Source organism: Sturnus vulgaris, chromosome 17, assembly GCF_052056855.1.
Source record: "Sturnus vulgaris isolate bStuVul1 chromosome 17, bStuVul1.hap1, whole genome shotgun sequence".
NCBI classification, from domain to species: domain Eukaryota; kingdom Metazoa; phylum Chordata; class Aves; order Passeriformes; family Sturnidae; genus Sturnus; species Sturnus vulgaris.
The window spans coordinates 1,405,639-1,427,729 of record NC_142259.1 but is presented as its reverse complement, the minus strand read 5'-3'; the positions used below and the strand labels follow the sequence as shown (position 1 = coordinate 1,427,729).

Below are 22,091 nucleotides of genomic sequence, written 5' to 3'. Positions count from 1 at the left end.
CCACAGGGGGATTCCAGGCAGGGGTGGTTCATGGGGTTCCATGGGAGGACGAGGGTCTGTCTGGTTTCACCGCATTTGATGTGTTTACGTGGGAGCACAGCTTCCAGGCAAGGTGTCACTCCATGACCTCACCTTATGTCAGCTCCTGTCCCTAAATCTGCTAGTTTGTGAGGCCTGGATCCCATGGAGCCCCAGCCTGCAGTGCTTTACACTCAGCCACCCTCCCAGCCCTTGAGTACTTTGTGCTGAACCTCACCAATCATTTCTCTGCTGATTCTATCTCCTATGGCCAACCTGTGGCATCTCTCCAGAAGACAGCACTTACTCCTTGCAGCACACATCCACACAGGCTGGGAGATTAACAGAGAGATAGGTGAGGATGGATTTAAGAGGATGGTGCAGGGCTCAGGCTGACACTACACTGACCAGCCCTATTTTCAACACAACCCTCTCATACTCCTTTTCTCTCTACCCTTTCATTTCTCCCTCCTCCTCCACCAGCAGAGAGCCACTGTCCCAGATCCCCAGTGCCATGTGTCTGGAGCCCCCTGCAGCCCTTCAGGGCACCCGGTCCCTGTGCCCTGGTGCCACCAAATGTTACCTGCTAAAAGTGGCTGCACAGCACCATCCCTCTGGGGACTTCACCCTCATGTCCATCAGGACCCTTTCCTATTGCCACCACTGCCTCACCCCTCACAGGGCCCCTGACTTCAGGCCCATTTCACGCTTCTGCCAGTAGCACTGAGCTCCAGCTGGGTGAGGCTGGAGGCACCTCTGGAGGTCACCTGGCCCAGCCCCTGATCCATCAGAGCCAGCCAGAGCCAGCTGCCCAGGATGTGTCCATGTGGCATTTGAGTCTCTCCAGCCATGGAGACTCCACCACCTCCCTGGGCACCTGCCCCAGTGCTCAGCCACCCTCCCAGTGCAGAAGTGTCTCCTGAGCTTAGAGGGCCCCTCCTGTGTGTGTCACTTTGTGCCCGTGGCCCCTGGGGCTGTCCCTGGCCCCGTCCCCTCTGCAGCCTCCCCCTGGGTATTTATCCCCAGGGATGAGATGCCCTGAGCCTGCTCTGCTCCAGGCTGGGCAGTCCCAGCTCTCTCAGCCTCTCCTCACGGCAGAGATGCTCCAGTCCCTCCATCACCTTCCCGGCCCTGTGCTGCACTCTGTCCACTCTGTCCCTGTCTCCTGTACTGGGCAGCCCAGCTCTGGGCCCAGCACTCCAGGGCTGGCCTCACTGGTGTGGGGCAGAGAACGGTTCTGTACCTGCTGACAACACCCATTCTAAGGCAGCCCAGGACACCATTGCAACACTTGGCTGAAAGAGGCGTTGTTTGCACATTTATGGTTTCATAGCGAATTCCTGGATCCTTTCCCCTACACTGCCTCATGGGTGGGTGGCCTCGACACATCCTGGTGAAGGAAATGATCCTTCCGAGATGCAGGACATTGCACTTCCTCGTGGTGATCCTTCAGGAGGTTCCTGTCAGACCCTTTCTGCAGCCTGGTAAGATCCTTCTGGATGCAGCACATCCCTCTGGAGTACCAGCCATGTCTCCCCATCTGCAAATGTGCTACCAGTAATGGGCTTCTGGAACTGGACCCAGCACCACCCCTGGCACAAGACTTGTGCCACTGATAACCCCCACTCTGAAGCCAATCCTCCAGGCAGGCTTTGCTCCAGCCCTGCCTGCTCACCCAAACCCTGTTGAGCTGACACTGAGGCTTACACCACCACTGCTCTCCCCTATCTCAGCACAGGTGACCAGGTTGGTCAGGCACGACTTCACCTTCCCTTTCCCTCCCCAACAGTTGGAGCAACATCAACTGGAGCTGGAGCCACCCTGGAGGTGGCTGCTGTCCAGGTGTGGCATGACCAGGTGGCCTCAGTGTGCACAAGGAGTGGTGGGACCCTCCCTGAGCCCCAGCCCCACTGCCCACAAGAACTCTTCCAGAGGGAAGTTCTGCCACAGACAGCAGGTAGTAACACCTTGGATGTTTGGAATGGCGTAGTAAAACCATTTTTAGTAAAGTCCACACACTGCAATTCTTTAAAAGAATAATAAAATCATTGTTTATAAATTTATTCTTTAGAGAGACTCAGATGAACATGTTGAGAAAAGAAATTATCTCAGAACCTTGAACATTGTATAAACTTTTGGTTTAACATAAGCAAAAGATCTTTCCCAAGTATAAAGTGCACAGTTAGTAACAAATTAAAAACAAATCAAATCAACAAGAACAAAATTATATCAAAACGATACTTGATCTTCTGCAGACAGATTAAGATCTTTTTGATCTTAAATGCCTTTGCTCTAAGATATTGCTTCTTGAGGAATAGTAAGTTTTTTAAAAGCTTTTAAAGAGGTCATAAGCCCTTCTAAGTCCTGATTCACCTGAAATACTGTTAGACAGGAACACCAGAGGTTACACCTTCAGACCCAAGAGCACAGATACATAAGCAGCAGAAGTACATGGATACTCATTTTCCCTCCCTCTGCCTAACAGCTTCAGTTCCCAGGATAAAAAGGGCAAAGGAGACATGACAGAAGTTCAGGATCCTCTCACAGCACCTTCCCACTGGGTTATTTTTCAGGAGTATCCTGGCCACCCACACTTGACTGCCTGAGCCAGATGCCCAAAACCCCTCTCCCCATTCCAGATATAAAGGCTATAGATTGCTCCAATTCCTGAGCATTACTGAACCTTTTACTTTATGTTCTTAGTTTTGTGGGCAGACTTTTTCAAGCTTTGAGGTTTTACTTAATGATAGCAGCCTTCCTCTTAGACCTGAGTAAAAGATGGGAGGAAAATGGTCTTCCTCAGCCACTTGTTCAACAGCACAGACATTCAGGACACTCACAGCAGTAGTGCCAGTAGAGGAAAACTAAGAACCATCACAGATCTACAAGAGACAGAAAAATGACACAGAGATGACCACGAGATCCCGAAGAACAGGGCTACAAGAATGGAGGGATTCCTGATGAGCCTATCTGCCCAGTACAGTGTAAAGCAGAGCCAAGGTGCACCTGGTGCAGGACAGGCAGAGCAAGGCAGAACCCTGCTGGCACTGCCCTCTCTGCACACCTGAGCCCTGGCAAACACCTGGGCAGCTCGGCCTTCCTGCAACCACTCACACCATAGGCCTTTTGAGCAGGCTTTGCAGGACAGACAGTAAAAAAGATAGCATTCCATGCATCAAAAATACATAATAAGACAATAAAAAGCTGCATGGCACTGCGATGCATTGTTACTTCAATAAAAGTTATGGTCACTTGTAGCAAGAGGCCTGCACCAGCTTTTTGAATAGTAGAAAAATAATCTTTGATTACCAAAAGATTCCCTTTTCCCTTCCTTTTTTTTTTTTTTTTTTTTTTTTTTTTTTTTTTTTTTTTTTTTTGTTGTTGTTGTTTGTTTTTTTTTTTTTTTGTTTTAATGAAATTAAGTTTTCTAATTTTGAAGATGCCACCCTTGGTAATTTCTTCTTTACCCCACTGTATTTTCATAAGCATACTTATCCCTCTCTTCCTCAGACACTAAGAGAACCCCAATCCTCCCAAAAACCCCACCAAACCTGGGTTAGGATTTTTTCTGCTAAATCATGCAATAGCACAGCTAAGGAAGGGATCAGACGGAGTAGTAAAATCTTGCAATAACAATGAATTGCAATTTTTAAAGTTACTCTTGCTACACAGTGTCAATACATTCAAAACTAAATGAGAACTGAGTTTACTCTGTTGTAATATGTTGTTTTTTAGAAGTCCATCTGGAATACGCACTTTAAGTATGTACATTAAAACATTCTGTATTGTAAAATGCATTCTGCATTGTTCTGTGAATTCTTCCAGTCCATCCAATCAGCTTTTAGAAGAGTTGATGCTCAAATTTACTCATCTTCTAAGGAAGCAGACAAAATAGTGCCAAAAAGAAACCTGTTACTGATCAAAAGAAAGCCTTTGTTTGCAGCTGGGTTCTGAGGCTCTCCTGTGTTCATCATGTCGTGTTATTCCAGGCTTCCTTCATTGGAATTAGATGAGGAGCAACAACATCACCATCCTAATATTAAAATTCAGGAAACATTATTTCACTTTTGCTTTCCATTCTGAAGCAGAGGAAAAGCAGCTCATTATCATGTTTAACAGGAAAAAAATCAATCCAAGGTCCCAGAATCTCTGTACATCAATAAATACTAGACTGTGCATCCCAGAGGTGGAAACTGCTGCAGTAAGTAGTGGGGAGGCAAAAGTGCCCTGTCTGAGAAGGTATCACCATTGGTAGTCCAGTTCTTCCTAAATTATTACCAGAAAATCTGGAAGGCCAATAGGCTCTAACCTGGCCACTGGTCTACAAACAGAATCGTTAAGTCTTTCCTCTGACTTCACCACAGTACCTCATTAACTGCTGTAATCAACCCACCCTTGGTGTTGGGATGTGCCTTGCACTGTCTGAAACAAGCAAGGTTGGTAGAGCAGCTGAGTGAGTGAGGCTCATCCCAGTGAGATACAGACATTGACCTGTGCTCAGGCATTGCCAACACAGACAATCAGCTGCCTAAGCTCAGGAATCAGGTGAGACGCACATTGCTGTGCTTTGCAGCACGCCAGGGCCTGCAGGGTGGATGTGCCCGAACCTCAACAATGTGCTCACAGGACACAACCACACTCTACAACCAAGGAGAGCTGTCACTTGATCCATTTGTGAAAAGCCCTTATAAAATTACCTGCTCTAAAAGACAGATGCCAGAAGGATGACCTAAGAACGGGCCTTTCACAGTTTTCCATGCCTGTATCCCCACCTAGGAACATTCATCTCCTGGGTGGCCTCTCGTGTTTGAGGATGCAGCTCTTTACCCAATCTGCTCTAGTGGAAGGTGTATCTGCTCATGGCAGGGGCTTAGAACAAGGTGATCTTCAAGGTCTCCTTCCAACCCAAACCATTCCATGATTTTATGATCCTGTGGTACTTTCAGATGTCTCCAGCACCACTTCAGTGAAACCAAAGCCCGCCGAGATGGGAGCCATGATAAAACCAGGGGTTAGGTGAGTGAGTGAGTGCCTCTGCCACAGAGGCAAGGCCTGAATGTCAAACTTTTTAATGAAAAAGCAAGCTTATGGATGAAGATGACGAGCTCTAAACAAGAAATATAATAAATGAATTTGTTACCTGTGGTTTGGTGAAATTATTCTGCATACACCACTGAACAAAGTACTGTTTTGCAGCTGAAATAATATGTGGATCCTGACTTTTGTAATAAACCCGGACAACCTGCTCCATAAATATTATGGGTAAAAAGTTTGAAACCTTTGAAATAAAACAGAAAAAAACTTTAGTATTTCTTGGAATACAAAAGGAAAGCAGTAAGAAGCCCCACTACAATCCATGAGTTTTATCCAAAGCAATTGTGATATTTCAATTCCCAGTGTATTCCAATTAAAAACTGTTCATATGCAAAGGCCATGAGGGTTCTAGATTGTCATACTACAACACACAGTGAAGACCTGCAAGGCATGGATCCCACCACCTCTCCACAAATCCTGCACAACCAACCACACAGGACTGCAATCACTTCCATCGCAGGTGGTGAAAATGCTTTTCAGAAGAAAAGTAAAATCCTACCTGCTCTTTAGTGATTTTGACTGCCTTGAGAGGATCAGCCTTGCAATAGAAGTGAACCTTATCAATTGGATTCTGTTCCTTCATTCCATAATCCATTCTGATAACCTTGCATGTAAAACAAAGCAAATGGCATTTGTTAATGTTTGTCTTTAGTTTTCTCACAATAAATACAAAAGGACACACACACTCCACTCCTGAAAATTACAGTAATCAAATGAAACAGTAATTAACAAATTATTACTTAAAAAAACAATCTGGCATTTGTATTTTGCATAGTTTCTTCCACCCCCTCTTGCTCTGATGCTGCCAGATTTACATTTGCAGTGACCAGCTCCCAGTTGTGCTCTGAAACATTCCAGTTTCCAGCACTAGAAGTGGACTGGTCCCTGGCCAGCCTGGGCCTCCCCAAAACACACAACCCACAGAGGCTGCAGCAGAGCTTACAATTATAAACATGAGGTTTAGACCTGGCACACCGACATTTCTGTGGTCAGCAGGGATCCACTTCCCTACAATTTCAGTTGTTGGGATGGGAAAAGCCCAGGCTAATTTTTTAAAGCTCAGTAAACTGCTACAGTCTTGCCGAGTGAAGTGAACCTTCAGTGCAAGAGTGCTTTAGGAGCAGTTCATGATGCACTCTATGGAAAGCCACCTGCTCTTCCCAGAATGAACTGAGAACAGGGATTAAGCTGTGTGGTACCTGCAGACTGCCTCAGCTCCCTGCTCTGTCTCAGGCTCCCTCCCTGCCAACACTGCTGTCTGCAGACAAGCTGTGGCAGCAGGTGCTTTGTGCAGCACACAAACCCCAAAGTTCCTAGCAGCACCAGGTATGCAACACCAGGAGCCTGGAGGTCACTGTGCCTCTTTTCCTCCCACTGGCCCCACAGGTTTCCTGCCTTCCTGACCCATCCAGTGGTCCCCAGGCTGCTGCTGCCATTGACACCCATGTACCAAACCCCATGAGTTTCTCTACTGCTTCTTGTTGTAGTGAGGACAGTGACAGGAGAGCCCGTTTGTCACCAGGAGCAGTGTACAGATGACAGCCTAGTGAGGTTGCCCCACACCCTCCCACCACAGCAAACCTCCCATGGGAAGCTCAATGCCCTCAGACCCTCAAAGTGAACCAGGCCTCCAGCTACGGACACCCTGTGGGTTTGTTCCTTCACCAGGGTACACAAAGTCCTCTGCAATCCACAAGTTTTTACTTGACCCCGCTCTGAGAGGTGTTTACATCAACTATGAAGTTCTCAGCCTTTAGCTCCACGTCTGGAGGGTTCTTCTTTGGCTTGGAATTTGCAATGCTTTCTGCCAGGATATTACTCTGAAAGAAACAAAACCAAAAGATTAACTCAGATTACTTTTATGCCCTCTCAGGTCTAGGTCAAGGCAACACAACACGTGACACAGTATGTTTTTAAACTAAAGCTTTCAATTCCTCACAGCTTGACAAGACTCTTGTAGCAGTCTGGTTGTTTGAATTGCTGTACACCATAGCCATTAGCACAAAACCCAGTTTTTAGAAACAAACTAGGCTTAGGCAATTGAGAAGACCCAAAATCTGCCAGTCTATGGAGGAGTTTTACACCTGATGATGGGGCAGGGGGAGAGCAGGAGTGTGCCATCCAGAATGCTGAAGCATAAAAACAAAAAATAAGTACCCTCAACCATTTTACCAATACAAATGTGTTGCAATTAAGTTCCCCAAAGCTGAACACTAGACATTTTCATTGAACTTTTTAAATGAAGGGCTGCAGGATCTTATCCTCTAATAAAGCTTTTATATCTATGCAGTAAAACATAAAATAACACAAGAGACAGACAACTACAGAAAACACCCCACAAAAAGTACTCCACAAAAGAGGTTTTGTTTGGTTTTGACCCCAAGGGAATATTCCCTGCTGACACTTAGGCTAACACAAAGCAGAGGAGCATAGTTAGATGGAGAACAGTTGTCCACTGAAATGTTTGAGTCCTCATTCAAAGGCTATGGCCTTTATTCAGGGCTGCTGTGCTCTGGGGAAGATTCAAGATCTGAAGCAGCAAGATTTCCTGGGAGCAACTGAGACTCATGGGAGTGCAGCCCAGAGCAGTTAGAAGACTGTCCAGGAGGGAAGGAATTCAGCATGGAGCAGTTTTGGGAGTTTTTTTTGCTGCTGATTTGTTCATTGCAGAGATGGGGAAACTGATGAGCAGAAAAATCACACGTACTGCCAAGCTGAGACATGTGTGTGGTTTGTAGTGACTCAAGAAACCAAAGAAATGTTTTTTTAGATTGAGAACAAGCTTGGAGGAAAACCTTGCCAGGAGGGAACTGGCTTGTAGCAGCCCGTTTGTAACTATTTCTACTCCATATCAGAATGTGTATGTGTTAACTGACTTCCAGTCTGTGCTTGCATTGTTTCGAAATTATCTCTCTGGTTTGCATTAACTGGAAACTCAGCCTGAGTTTAAGAATTCTGAAGCTGTTTGGGATTTTCCCCTGGCTCTGGCCAGCTTGAGGATCACAGAATTGCATGGGGCTGGAGCAACCTGGTCTAGTGGAAGCTGTCCCTGTCCATGGCAGGAGGCTGGACTGGATGGCCTTTAAAGGTCCTTTCCAACCCAAACCATGCTGTGATTCTAAATATAACCTTCTGCTGTGTGAAGGAGCAGAGCAGAAACAGCTCTGTCCTGTGCAGCCACTGCTCCCCTCCAGGGCTAGGAAGAGGCTGAGCCTCTGGCATTCCTGCCACGGTAGGAAACATCCTCCCTGAATCCTCAGCTGTGCACCCCGGGTTGCAAAGCACTGGCTGCATGTAATCATAGCACCAGCAGTGATCCAGTCTCAATTCAAAACAACACCATGGACAGCCCAAGATTCAATGTCTCTGGCCAGATTTTTAAAATGAGAGCTTTTCCTTTAATTAACCAAGCTTCTAAAAGGAACTGTTTAAAGGTGGAACTCGTAACATCTGCTCTCACACCTGCCTCCTTATTTGTTGGGCCACCTATCCCAGCCTTCTCGTCAGAAGGGCAGAAACTTGACAATTCATGTACAACCATTTCATATTTGCTTTCACCTATTTCCTCCTGCTTTTGTAATACAGAATCTCTTAACACTACTTTTTCTTAGACAAAGAACACAAGCAAACCTCTTCAAACAAAAAGATGAACAGCTACATCTAGTAGTCCTTGTCTAACCTTATTGTTTTAAAGAGCTGAATTATTTTTATGAAAGCTTTCTAGATGCTGACATCCACTTCTGGAAATCAGACATAGAAAATTTTCACCATTATGGCTGAAGGTTGGGGATAAGTAACTGATGATTTGACAACACAGTAGAGCACATTAAAAGAGCTGAGCCAGCTGAAGTGAGATCTAATATACCATTATTTTGAAATAAGACAACAGGAATTAAACTGCTATCTGCTTTGAAAAGCACTCATGAAAAAGACTGGAAAAAGTACATGCATGCTCATGCTTAGTATAGAATTTAACACCAAGAAATTCAGAAGACATTATTCAGTTTGATATTTACTCTCAAAGCAAAGCACACAAACACAATTCAAAGCAAATATGTTCCTTATTATTTTGAAATTTTCATGAACATCAAATGATGTAATAACCTTCTCAATCACTGGACTGTAAGAGTCTTTCATAAAACTTTGTATTTTTCAGCAAAGTTTTTCCTGACAGTATTTCTGTAATAATCAGCTTCTGAATTTCCACCTGCTGCCATTCTTCTGACTCTTTGAAGATAAAACTTTCCCCAATTTCTTATATGTTTCATGGCTCAGCTACTTAAAGATGGGAAGAAAACTTTTGACTCCATTTTTCGAATAGCAAATAACAAAAAGAAAACAAGCCTTCAAACTAAAATAAACAAAGCTCACATGGAGGTAGATATAAATGGATGGTCAGCAACTTCAAGAACATTTTTTGGGTACAGAATCCAGAACCTTCCATTAAAGAACATTACCTTTACAATTTCCTTCTTTGATTCAGGTCGAGTCTCTCCTAAAAATTTGTATAATTCACGTCGTTCTATTTTACGCAAAATTTCTCGTGCCTCCTCCAGGTCTGGAGAACTTGAGTGCAGAATTTCCAGGTAGATACAGTCTGCCAAAGTTGCATTGATTTTTGTTAAGTATGTCACAATCCAGCGTCATGGTAAAATGAACAAACAGGGCCAAAAGGTTACAGCAATCAGAAAAACTGCTGGTTCAGGAAAGACTTTCAGGGAATGACAGAACTAAGTCTGACAATGAGAAGTCACAATATTATCTTAATCATCGTTAGATTCACGATGGCTGTTGGCAGAAAAACTATCTCAATTCTCACCCTGGCAACATACTTTGTTATTTCACTAGAAGTTACTTTCTCCTCTTATTTAGCCAGTCTTGTTTAGCAGACTATCCTGAACTCCACCACTAACTAGCTCAGGACATGGATACTCTGCCCTGTAAAAAAACATAAAGAATGGCCATTAAGCCTTCAGGTTTTCTCAGACTTTGGATGACAGTATCAAAATCCCCCCTCCTGTCTCCACGTGGCAGTGACACACGCAGTAAGACTCCCACCATCATTCAGAGCAAGACAGAGGTTTCTTTGGATGTGGCTTCAGAGCAGAAACTCCTCCTACAGACTAGAGACTGTTGAGACTCCTGTCCTAGAGACTGCTGTTGCCAGGATGCTGCTGGCCTGATCTGCACCCCACAACTGCATTCCCTGGCCAGGAACACCTGGGTAGCTTCAACACGTGCTGCAAGCACAGCCCTGCAAGAGCCCACCCGGAGCTGCAACCAGGCTGAGGAGCTCCCAGCACACTCCAGAATAACCTCTGAGTCAATTACCAAAACACCTTCAAATGGTTTAATGGACAAGGTCAACCAAAACATGGAACTTCTCAATGAGGAACCATAGACCAGGTCTCTTCAGACAAAGAACAGATGATGCAAGGGAAATAGGCAGCCCATGAACATCTTCCCTGTGTAAAAGCAGCAGTGACAAGGAAGGCTTTGCTGTCTCAACCTTTACTACAACTATGATTTGCTGCCAAATCAGGAGGCAACACATTAAAAAACAACCCTGGTTCTTCATCTACCATGGAAGAAGGCCAGGGAACGTTCTGCTGCAGAACCTCACAGAGGTTCATCACTTGCAGAGGTCCATAACTGGACAATTTCACAGAAGCATCACTCATCAGGGACTGCTGAAACAAGCCTCAGGAGCGTACAGGTTGCAAGCACTTGTCCTGTTTGAAGGACAGGTGTCTGCCAAAGAAGGTGGGAACCTCCCTTGGAATGGAGAACATGACCCCCTTCCCTCTGATTATTCCAACTTTGAAGTGCTGGGGCTGTCAGGCAGAGCTATGGGAGAAGGAGCAGCAGTTGGTTGCCAGTGTGTGTGTGTATAACAAGGCAAACAAACAGCAGCCCCGGCACAGCCCCGAGCAGAGGCAGAGCCCCAGTCCCAGCCTTGTCCCGGCCGCGGACACCTTCCCCTGCGGTGCAGTTCCGGGCACAGCCGGCAGGGGCGCTGCTGGCTCCCGGCCGGGCAGGGCGGCTGCCATGATTCCCCGCGCCTGCAGGGGGCGCTGTGGCGCGAGCTCGGCCGCCTCTCTCCACACGGGAATGGCGGGCGGGCCGGCGGGAGGGATGGAGAAGGGGCTGCTGTGGGAGCTCAGGGCAAGCAGCCGGTCCCGGTGCTGGTGCCCCTCCAAATGGTGAAATGGGCTGCAGCAGGAAACCTTGGAGCAGCAGCTGGAACGGCAGAGTGGGCACACCCGCGGTGGCAAAGTGTAGCAAAGACTCCGGAGCAGTGCCAAGAGCCGCGGGGTGTCCTGGCAGGCCGGGGTGGGGCAGTTTAGTGAAATCTTGGAGCAGGGGCAGGCAGGGGTCGCCCCCTCCTCTGCAGCAGCTGCCTCCCACAGCCGGGGTCAGTCCCAGTTCTTTCCTGGAGGTTCCTGAACAGATGGCACGGGTCCTCTCCAGTGAGGTCCCAGTTCAGTGGCTGCTCCCATGGCAGGGCTGGGCTCCTGAACTCCCTCCAGTAAACAGCAGCTGGACCATCCTTCTCTGAAGCTCACAGCAAGAGAGGGCAAGGAGCCCAGCCCAGCCCCTCACCACCCAGCCAAAATCTTGAGGGAAAGGAAAAATCCCACCCTCCACAGCACTAGAGGCAGGAAGGAGGTTTAAGAGGAGAACATACTCATCCTTCATGCTTCGCTGTACATCTGATGCTAGTACATTCCTCACATCACTTTCCCTGCTGTTCAGCCCTCCTTGCTGGACAGCTGCCCCCATCAAGCAGCTCCTTGCTGTGGCAGACACTGAGAGGTTGGGCACACAAGATTCTCTGCAACAGCGCCCTCAGGCCCTGTCAACTTCACCCATGGGCCAAAGATGGAAGTTCTTTAGTCTCTCTGTTGGTGAGCTAAGGCTTGGTGATGGAAACTCAGGAGAGTTGGCCTGGAAGTCCTGGTGAGCTGTAGCTGACAGGTGCTGCCAGTGATCAGGAGCAGCCCTGAGCAGGACCTGCAGCACCCGTGCCCTGCACACACAGAGCCAACCACAGAGCCTTGGAGCACTAGGGTTGCCTGGCCCACACTGCAGCTCTGAACACAACCAGGGGAACACAGCCTCACAGCACAGACCAGGAGAGGCAGGCAAGCAGGGCAGCAATCCTGAGACCCCACAAGAGCTGTTTGGAACTTGCTTTAGGAATAGCTTCACACCACAACACACATCCAGTACTTCACCTGACAGAACCACCTCTAGTATCAGTTAGAGGTCACTTACATCCTACTTGTGACAAGTGAAACAAACTCAGGGCACAGGCAGGACCTCCTAACACTGCTGAATCTGAACATATGTGGGACATAAAGTTGGTGCTTCTTTCTCTCTCTCTCTCAACATGAAAGTGATTTAAACTAGAATGTCTTGCTTTCCCAGCAAGATTTGAGAGCATAAGCATTAGACAGCCAAGGCCTGCCTCACCTGCTGTGCACAAAGGCAGTAAAAAACGGCATTTTAACAACTACTCATGCTCTTTTACGTAAAAAATAATTCTGAGATCTCATACCAGTTAGTTTAGCGTAGGCTTCCATGTCTTCCATTGCTGTAGAAATCCGATACTCTTTTTTTCCAGAGCCGCTTATTTTTAAAAATCTGTCTGCTTTTTGAAAGGCTTCTGTTATCCTAGTTTGAGACAAAATTATTACTTTAGGATAGTATAATTTTGAAACACCTCACTGGTCAACAGGCACAATGAAACAAATTAGTATGTTATAAACAGAAGACAACAGCTGAAACTGTATCCCCAGCACACAGCTCACAGCAGACACTGCAACATCTTGTCTCCACGCTGTCACTGTACATTCCGACAGATTTACTGAAGACAGGTTCAGAACAGAATGTAACCTTTAGATGAATGAGCAAATTCACTTTGTTCTGCTTCAGACTGTGTTTAGCACTGCTGAGACAATTGCAGAACCCTGGAAAACAGTGAAATGGTCCCTCAGGTGCAACAGTTTCTTCTAGATGACCATACCCTTTTACAGACTCCTTGCTTCCCGAGTTAGCTGAGAGGGTACAAAGCATTGTAAAGGGAAAGCATCACAAACATGTAGTAGTTTCAGATGGGAAAATATTATGTTCTAAAGATGAAACTCTTCCAGATTTCCATCTACCTTGCTTTCATTTCCAGCTTGGACACTCTTTTGGAAAGCCTGTTATAATTATAGGAAGCCAAGAACTGGGTTTTTCTAAACTAAAAAAAAATACGTTTTACTCATCATATGTAGGCACTGTCAAACCTGAGCATTTTTAGTCTGAGTTTTAGAGGATCCCTAAATCAGGACCTGAAATTTATGAAATGAAAGCAATCCAAATCACTCTTGTACTGTGTAATCTTTAACATTCCTTTTTACCAAACTCAACAGTTACCCAGCAGACAACACTCTAAGGAAAAAAATATATGGGGATATATGGGGATTCTCAAGAAAAGTAAAAAGAATAATGTTACAGGGAAAATTCCATAGACAACAACAAGAGAGGTAAAACAGCAGGTAGTCAGCTGAATTGGTCTTGAACAAATCTTGCATTACATAAACACAAAGCCAGGTCTTAGCTGAGCTACATGAGCACAATCATGACTTTACTCTGTTAGTAACCTTACTCTAATAACCAGGCAGTTTGAGCTAAGTGGTCTCTAACTTGCAGATAAGGATTTGACTTCAGCTGTCAGCAATTTAAATGGTTTAAGCACACCCTGGTCCTATGCTTCTTCAGGCCTCTAGTAATTTTTTTTTAATTAAATTTTATGAGAAATTTAATTTTACGTGGAAGGATGTTTTTGTCCTCCTCTCTTTCGGTTTGTATTTGCTTCGTTAACCACAGTCTCTATGACACTTTAAGCACTAAGTCTTCTCACAAGAATCAGAAGTTGCTTTTATTCTATGTCACATCTTGCTGATTTTCTGAATATTCTAAATGGATATGGCTCGCTTCAAGAATTTAAAAATAAATTGAAAATGAAGGAAAGGAAAATGTACTTGCATTATTTCAATGATGTTGCCAGTCTTATGCTGGTATGCTCTCCGGTGCAGACAGTTCCGGGTGTGGAACATCTCATACAAATTTCCAACTTCCTGAAACAAAGAAGCCCTATCAACATTTACTTTGGCCACTGTCTTACTAGGAAAATTAAAGCAATCAATCAATTAATTAAATTAGTTATCTCCTCCCATTCACAGCATAAAGTAGAATTCTTCACCATTTCCAAATTTTGGAACTGGCTCGGGCCACCGTAGGACAGCAGAGTGCCAACAGTGACCCCAGGCAGAGAAGAGGATCCCTCATCCCTTTAGCAGCCCCTCTCCACAGCCACAGCCACTTCCTGCCCAGCAGACCTGGAGCAGGATCCTACAGATCTACAGGTCTATAGAGTCCCCCCTGACAGGACCTGCCACAAATCCTTTCCAACAGTGCTTTACTCTGTCCCTCCCCCAAACAGCAGCTTCAGAGAAAAACCTTCAGAGCAGTAACTACTTCTCTCCCTCTTGGGCTAAGGGAGCATGGGGCAGGATCCCCAGGACCTAGGCATGGAGTACAGCTACCCTGTGTGCCCCCAGGTGCTCTGACCCCCTTGGGCTGCACATGCTGCTCACCTTGTCACGGGTACAGATATGCTTCTGGTTTTCCACTTCACAGACCCGAGTGAAGATAAGCAATCGCTTATAGTCAAAATTATTCGAGATGCCCAGGTGATGGCAATCCCTAGAAATATTCCACAGAGTGTTTAACAATACGATCATTTTTGTACATACTGTAACATTTTATCAATAGGAATTAATAATAAAATGTAAGATTTGTACCTTGCAAAATAATCCCACTTGTCAACATCAATGCCATTTTTTTTATTAGCTACAATCTCATAGAGGAAACTTTTCTCCTTTGGTCGACCACGGTAGGGCCACTGACAGGAACCAGAAAGAAGAACATCAGAAACAACAGGTAATTAAAGAGTACCAACAATGTCAAATAGCTTTTTTAAGACAGTGGGAATACATTTTGACTTTGCTTGTGATAACTACCCAACACTGAGGTAGTGAAGAGCAAAAAGACAAGGAAGGAACTTCCCGAAGCTATCAGGCATTAGAAATACAGAACAGGGCCTAAGAGCTGTGTTCTTGGAATCTTGGGAAGAATAAAACCCGTGGAACACAAGCATTCATTGCCCATTACTCTACAAAAAACCCCATGAAAACAAAAATAAAACAAAACAAAACCAACCAAACAAAAAAAACCCACACAAAAAAACCCAACCAAAAAAAACCCCAAAACATAACCAAAAAAAAGCATATCAACAAAGAGGGGAAATTTTGGAATTATTTAATTCTCAGAGAATTAAATACACAAACATGTCACTGTCCTGCAATCTTCTGCGATCTACAACTTTACAGAACAGAGTTTAAAAACACTTACTTAGATGTTTTAAGCAAAATTTGTTTGAATAGTCAGCTACTTAAACTCCTACCTCTCAAAGGACAATTCAGCCCTAAGGTAAATAGGAAATGAACAACAAAATAGTAAGATACAAGATGCACATTTTCTTGAAAATTTGAAGATCCTTCACCTAAAAAAATGCCATAAAGTAGCCCTGAAATTCTGAAAGTGGAAAACATTGTATGCAAACACAGCTTCCATGTTACCTGCACTACAGAAATACTCAAACTGATGTGAATAGCCATGGAAACACATGCAAGCAGCAGGAAGAAAAGCACATCATGGATAAAAATACCATGATCACAAAGAGCTCTATTACTGGAATATGTTCAGGACACTGTGTCTGGTGCCTGAACACCCATTGTCCATGTCATGACAGAGGCCTGCACCACAGTGCGCAGCCTGCCAGTGCAATCTGCTGCCTAACACCAGGAGGGTGCTGCCATGTATTGTGTGTGGCACTTCTCTTCTGGTATCCTGCTGGAAAACAGGCACAGAATCCAAACAAGGCAAACCAGATACAGGGAAAGAAGCTGGCACAAGATCAATGCTAGTGGCAGGCACCAAGATTCGTGTGCAAACAAGCCCAGCATGATAAAAATCAGTTTGTGGATTTTGTAAATTAATGTCCCCTTCCTACAGAATCTCAGACTCAATGTCACTATGCCAAGTCCCTTGTATTTGCCATGGGATTACTACCCACTCCTGCAGCAGAAAATAATGGGCAAGTGTGAACATTTGTGGGTTACTTGTTTGGGACTACATATAAATTCTGGTTAGGACCAGATTGCCCTGACAGATCTCCTACTGACTTCAGCTGCTACCAGTTCTTTACTCTGGTGGCAACTGAATGAGTGTCCTCGAAGAGATGACAAAAGCTGTAAAATGAGGGAAGAGGACTTAAGTCTTTCACAGAGTTAAAACGATTAACAAATGCCACCTCTTCTTGCTTGCCTCTTGAGGCAACTCATTTCTTCAAGTCTTATCCCTGTCCCTATGTTTACTCCTGCAATAAATCCAAGAATTTTGCTGCTGTCATCAAAGCTGTTGCGGCTCTGGCACTTGGGCCAGGCTCGGATTGCTCGATGCCTCATCGCTGCCAGTTTTGTTATCCAGACTGAGGGAGGCCTCCTTTACTCCAGGCCAAGACCCCCCAGCTCCCTCAGCTGCTCCTCATCATACTTGTGCTCCAAACCCTTCCACAGCTCTACTGCCTTTCTCCACTGCACCTCAGTGTCTTTCTTCAAGTGAGGGGCCCAAAACTGAACCCAGAATTTGAGTTGTGGCCTCAGCAGTGCCCAGCACAGGGGCACTGTCACTGTCTTGGTCCTGCTGGCCATGCTATGGCTGGTACAGGCCATGTGTCGTTGGCCTCTTGCCCACCTGGGCACGTCTGGCTCATTTTCAGCCACTGCCAACCAAACAGCAACTCTTCTCTGCCTAGCTGCTTTCAGGTGCCCTGGCCCCAGCCTGTAGCAACCCCAACACCTGGCATTGTGGAACCTCACACAATTAGCCTAGGCACATTGACCCAACCTGTCCAGATTCCTCTGTAGAGCCTTCCTGTCCTTCAGCTGAGCACAACCGGCATTTCCCAAACTCAGGCTGGCTGGGCCTGACTCCCTAGTACGTGCTGCATGACGGCACTCACGATGACCTGCTCCATGACCTTCCCTAGCACCAAGGTCAGGCTGACAGCCCTGTAGTTCCCTGGATCATCCTTCTGATCTTTGTACATGGAGTCACATTTGCTGATTTCCAGTCAACTGGGACCACCCAGGACTGCAGGTAAATGATGGAAAATACTTTGGTGAGCACTTCTTCCAATTCTTCAGTATCCTTGAGTGGATCCCACTCACCAGTTAGTTTCCCTAAATAGAAGTAACTTTCTAGAGTTTCCCTCTGATCTGGAGGCTTTTGGGCAAGGATTCTCAGGGAGTTGTAAGCACATTAACACATGTGCCAGCACTGTAGGAAATAAACACAACACTCCTCCAGCACCAATTGTGACAAGATTCCTGGAACTTCATGGAGCTAGAAGTAACATATGGCAGAAGCCAAAACTATCCGTTCTTTCAGCAAAATAAAGATATTTCTTGGAATAACCACAGGAGCAGCACACTGACTCACCGATTTCACACAGGCAGTTTCATCTACAGGCCCTCCTATTTGTTCCTTGATGAACAACATATCTTCTTCCAGGACAAGACCATACGATTTCATGACTTCTTCTAGTTTATTGGAAGCGATCAAGTGCTCAAACATTTGAACAGAAGCAGTTTCATGCTGTGAAAAAAAACCATCCAAATACTGTATTACATAGTTTAAGCGTCTTTCCTGCTGTGTCACAGCTTTACTCCAAGTCACCAGCACTGCCTAGCAGGGCACATGGGCAGGCTGGTGTGAAGTGCAGCACCTGGCTACTTTCCTAGTGTGATAGGTTGACTTAGAAAGAAGAAACTCAGAAAGAGAGCCTCTCCCTAAGGGAACTTTCTCTGTGGGGGTTGGGACACCTGCAACAGCCAATTGGAGAAAGTTAGTTCGCTCCGTGAACACACATTTTGAAGGAGGTAATCCGGAACTGACTCTTTTTGTCTTTCCGGCGGCTGAGCAGGTAACATCAACCTGAGCTTCCCCCTCCCTCATGCGGGGGGGAGGCTCGGGAGGCCGCTTGGGCCCCGTTTGCAAACGAAGGGACTCGATGGCCGGGGGGAGAAAAAGCTGTGTGATAAGACCTTCACGGCTTCCTCCTCCACGGGCCTGCGGCTCTGGCGTGGGGGGAGGCCGACTCTTGCTGCTGCCGGCCGGGCCGGGCCTGCCCGAGTGGCCATGAGCAGGGTGGGGCTGCAGCCCAGCCCCAGAAAGGCTAACACCTCGGCTGCCCCCCCCAGCACGGCCTGAGCCTGGCCCAACTTTTGTAGTTGTGTTAAACTTTAACTCTTTAGTGCTCAGATAAGATTTGCAAAGCCTCCAGCCTTTCCTTTGAATATGAAAGGGAATAAGAAGATTTCTGAAGTCAGTGACGTAAGAGCTAAGTTTTTTAGACGGAAGGAGAATGAGAAGATGCTGAAATGGCTGAAAATCTTTTTGTAAAATTGTAGGGATGAACTGATGTACTGACTATTCCTATAAACCATGGAAAAAGACATGGGGGGTTGGAAATATTCAATTTAATAGATGATTTGACCAAAGAGCACCTGTGTTGAGAATTTCTGTCCTGAGAAAAGAAGAGGATTTTAGTTTTCTGAAGATGAAGCCTGAGCAGAGAGAAAGGAGACAGAGAGAATCTTTGCTGTCGAACATTTTATTCTTAAAAGTAATACCCCATGAGACAGACATGGCCCACATCTACAGTTTTGGGACGGCTGTCCCAAGAGTTAGAAGAGTTAGAAGGAGTGTCACGGTTGCAGGTTCCCGGGCGGATGCAAATAGTGAAAGATAAAAGCACAAGAGAACTGTCTCCTTCCTTCTTGTGGAAAAAATCCCTACAGCTTTTAACAAAAGGAGGCTTCTCTCTCCGGAAGTGAACTGAAAAAGACTAAATTGGGGACTGACCGAAGTATTTGTTATATGTTTGTTTTGTTGTTATGAAGGTTGGGAGAGGGAGGGAAGGAGTGATCTGAAAAATCTTATTCTGAATTTTTTTTTTCCTTTCTCTTTGTTTGTGTAGTTAATACATTTTCTTTTATACTCTCTCAAGTTTTAGGCCTGCCTTGCTCTTTTGCTCCTGGTTCTGTCTCACAACAAAAAAATAAGTTTATTTAAATTGGCAACTCAAAACGAAGACACCTAGTCATTTTGCATTAAACAGAACAGGAAATCACCTGGTCTACAGAGTCCAGAAAGACACTTTAGAGTGGAGCGCTGTTAATTCTGTGTGTTGACAAACAGCAGCAAGGCAGTTACAATGCTAAAAGACAAAATAATCAATTTTGCTGTGTAAAAGATTAACCAGCTTACTCAGCTGAGTTTGCTAAGACATTACAAGCAGAGAGGCCTGAAAGGACTGTGTTGCACTTCATTCATACACAGCAAACAACTCTTGAAAATCTGTTCAAAATTTTGGAAAGTTTGAATTCTAAACACTACTGAATATCCTGGCCTTGGACTAAAACATTATACTGGAAAGGAAGCCTGCAGGTGATATTTTGCAAATATAAAACATATTCTGCAGAAAGCTTTCAATACGCATTTTAAGGCACAATACTGGCCAAAAATGATCAGTGCAGCCCTAACAAGGATATCATCAAAAGATTAGGAAACAACATTCAGGTTTTCAATTAAGCCATCAAAATGATGCCACAAGGCAAGGCCAGATGACCACTATAGCCTCACAAGCACTGGAACTCTTTAAAAATTAATTAATCTGCCTCTAAAAATTTCAGGTTTGTATTTTCATTTTAATAGTGAAAAGCCTACCTTCCACTCCAAATCTGGACGAGTAAGTGGAATAAATCTTCCATCAAACATATGTGAAAATGGTCCATGACCTTAAATATAAAGATTACACAGGTTTAGTCTGAGACAGTTGTCAGCAAAAACTTCTTGAGCAAGCTTAGAATCTGAATTCTCCTGTATTTGACTTTTCTTGACATATCACAGAGTCTTAGCCTGGCTTGGGTTGGAACAGACATTACAGATCAGATCATCTCGTTCAGACCCCTGCCATAGTCAGGGATACCTTCCACTATCCCAGGCTGTCCAACCTGGCCTTTGACACTTCCAGGGGTGAGGTAGCCACAGCTTCTTTGGGCAACCTGTGTCAGGGTCTCCCCACCCTCACAGGCAAGAATTCCTTCCCAATATCCCACCTAACCCTGCCCTCTGCCAGTGGGAAGCCATTTCTCCTTGTCTTGTCACTCCAAGCCCTTGTCCCAAGTCCCCCTGAGCTCTCCTGGAACACCTTTTATGTGATCTAAGGCCTCTCTGGAGCCTTCTCTTCTCCAGGCTGAACACCCCCATCCCTCCCAGCTTGGCAACAGGGCAGAGGGGCTCCAGCCCTTCGTGCATCTCCAAGATCTCACTTCAGCAGTACCCCATCCTTATGCTGGGACCCAGGGCTGAAGGCAGCTCTGCAGGTAGGGTCTCACCTGAGCAAGGCAGAGGGGCAGAATCCCCCCCTCACCTCTGCCCATGCTGGGGATCAGTCCAGCATATGGGGGGTTCTGGTTGCCTCTGGTCCTGTCCAGCCTCTTACCCATCAATGTCCCCAAGTTTTTCTCCTGTGGGCTGCTCTCAATCCACTCTCTGCCCTTCCAGCCTGCCCAGGTCGCTCTGGATGCCCCATCCCTTCCCTCCATCCCTACCCCACCACACATCTTGGTGGTGCTGGCAAACTGCCCAAGGGTGCATGGCTCCCACTGTCCCCATCACTGACAGAGATATCCAACAGCGCTGGTGCCCACACAGGTCAGTCATCACTGAGCTCCACCTGGACATCAAGCCTGTAACCACAACTCTCTGAGTGCAACCATCCAGAGAATTCCTTACGTGTCATCTATGAGGAAGGCTTGGGTATAACAAGTACACTTTAATGCTACTGCACTTAAGAGCCAGTTCCAGCACCTACACCACAGGCAAGTACTGCAGCAACACAGAGAATATTAATTACTCTGTGTCAGCTCTAAAGAAAAGAAGTAATTATGAAATAAATGTTAAAATTTTTGAAAGGAACACTAATTCTCATTCTGAAATGTTTTAGGACACCTGGAGAAATCACAGAAGGAAGTGGACACTTCAGCCACTGAGGGCAGAATTCTAAGCACCATTTGGAAACAGGACAAAATACTAGCTAAGAGTGGCCACAGATTCAAGTGGAACTGTCTCCAGAGATGTACTCCAGACCAAATAGAACAGAGAAAACCTGTCTTGGAATATGGCCCATGCATTGAGCAGCCCAAAACAGCTCACATGTTCTGACCTCACAGCCAGCTTTTCATCATGGTGAGCTTTCCAAGAGCAACAACCCATCTCAGGTGTTCCTTACCCAAATCGTGACAAAGCCCAGCAATTTCTACACAGAGGATGTCTCGCTGGGTTATATTCAGGTCTGGTTGTCTCTCCTTCAGTGTACGAACCAGACATCCTGCAAGGTAGCCAACCCTGGTGCAGGAGGAAAAGAAAGAAATATAGCAGTGGTTTAAGATGAACAGAAAAAGAGAAGTTCCCCTATTCTGTTTTGCTGCGTTAAGTCATAGCCCTTGTCTGAGAGGCAGCATACAAGGAATACCCAAACCCTGACCTGCCAGAGAATCACAAACTGCTTCCTGTAGTAGAGTTTTAGTCCTCTGAAAGCAAAAAAGTAAACGGGATATCATGCCCAAAACGCAGAGACTCTACATCATCCTGCAGTATTTCATAGCACACAACCCCACAATAGCTGTGTTAAGGGAACAGTAGTGCACCACTGACAGTGAGAATCTTGAAGCACCTCAGCTTACACCAAATCCTTGAATTCCAGTCAGGGCGAACTGCAAAGGTCCACAACAGTCACC

The 22,091-nt window shown here is 45.7% G+C and overlaps 1 protein-coding gene across 1 annotated transcript in view; it reads right to left on the bottom strand.

Moving 5' to 3' along the window:
• Window positions 1-3,405: 3,405 nt before the first annotated feature.
• SAMHD1 (SAM and HD domain containing deoxynucleoside triphosphate triphosphohydrolase 1) overlaps window positions 3,406-22,091 on the bottom strand; it is a 28,125-nt gene continuing 9,439 nt past the window's right edge. The window contains 13 exon segments of the mRNA XM_088175156.1: window positions 3,406-3,991; window positions 3,993-4,051; window positions 5,159-5,296; window positions 5,612-5,716; window positions 6,843-6,932; window positions 9,570-9,709; window positions 12,674-12,789; window positions 14,149-14,240; window positions 14,760-14,868; window positions 14,967-15,067; window positions 17,728-17,883; window positions 20,017-20,087; window positions 21,584-21,699. Of these exon segments, the coding sequence (XP_088031282.1) occupies window positions 3,931-3,991; window positions 3,993-4,051; window positions 5,159-5,296; window positions 5,612-5,716; window positions 6,843-6,932; window positions 9,570-9,709; window positions 12,674-12,789; window positions 14,149-14,240; window positions 14,760-14,868; window positions 14,967-15,067; window positions 17,728-17,883; window positions 20,017-20,087; window positions 21,584-21,699 (1,354 nt within the window). The 3' untranslated portion in view covers window positions 3,406-3,930.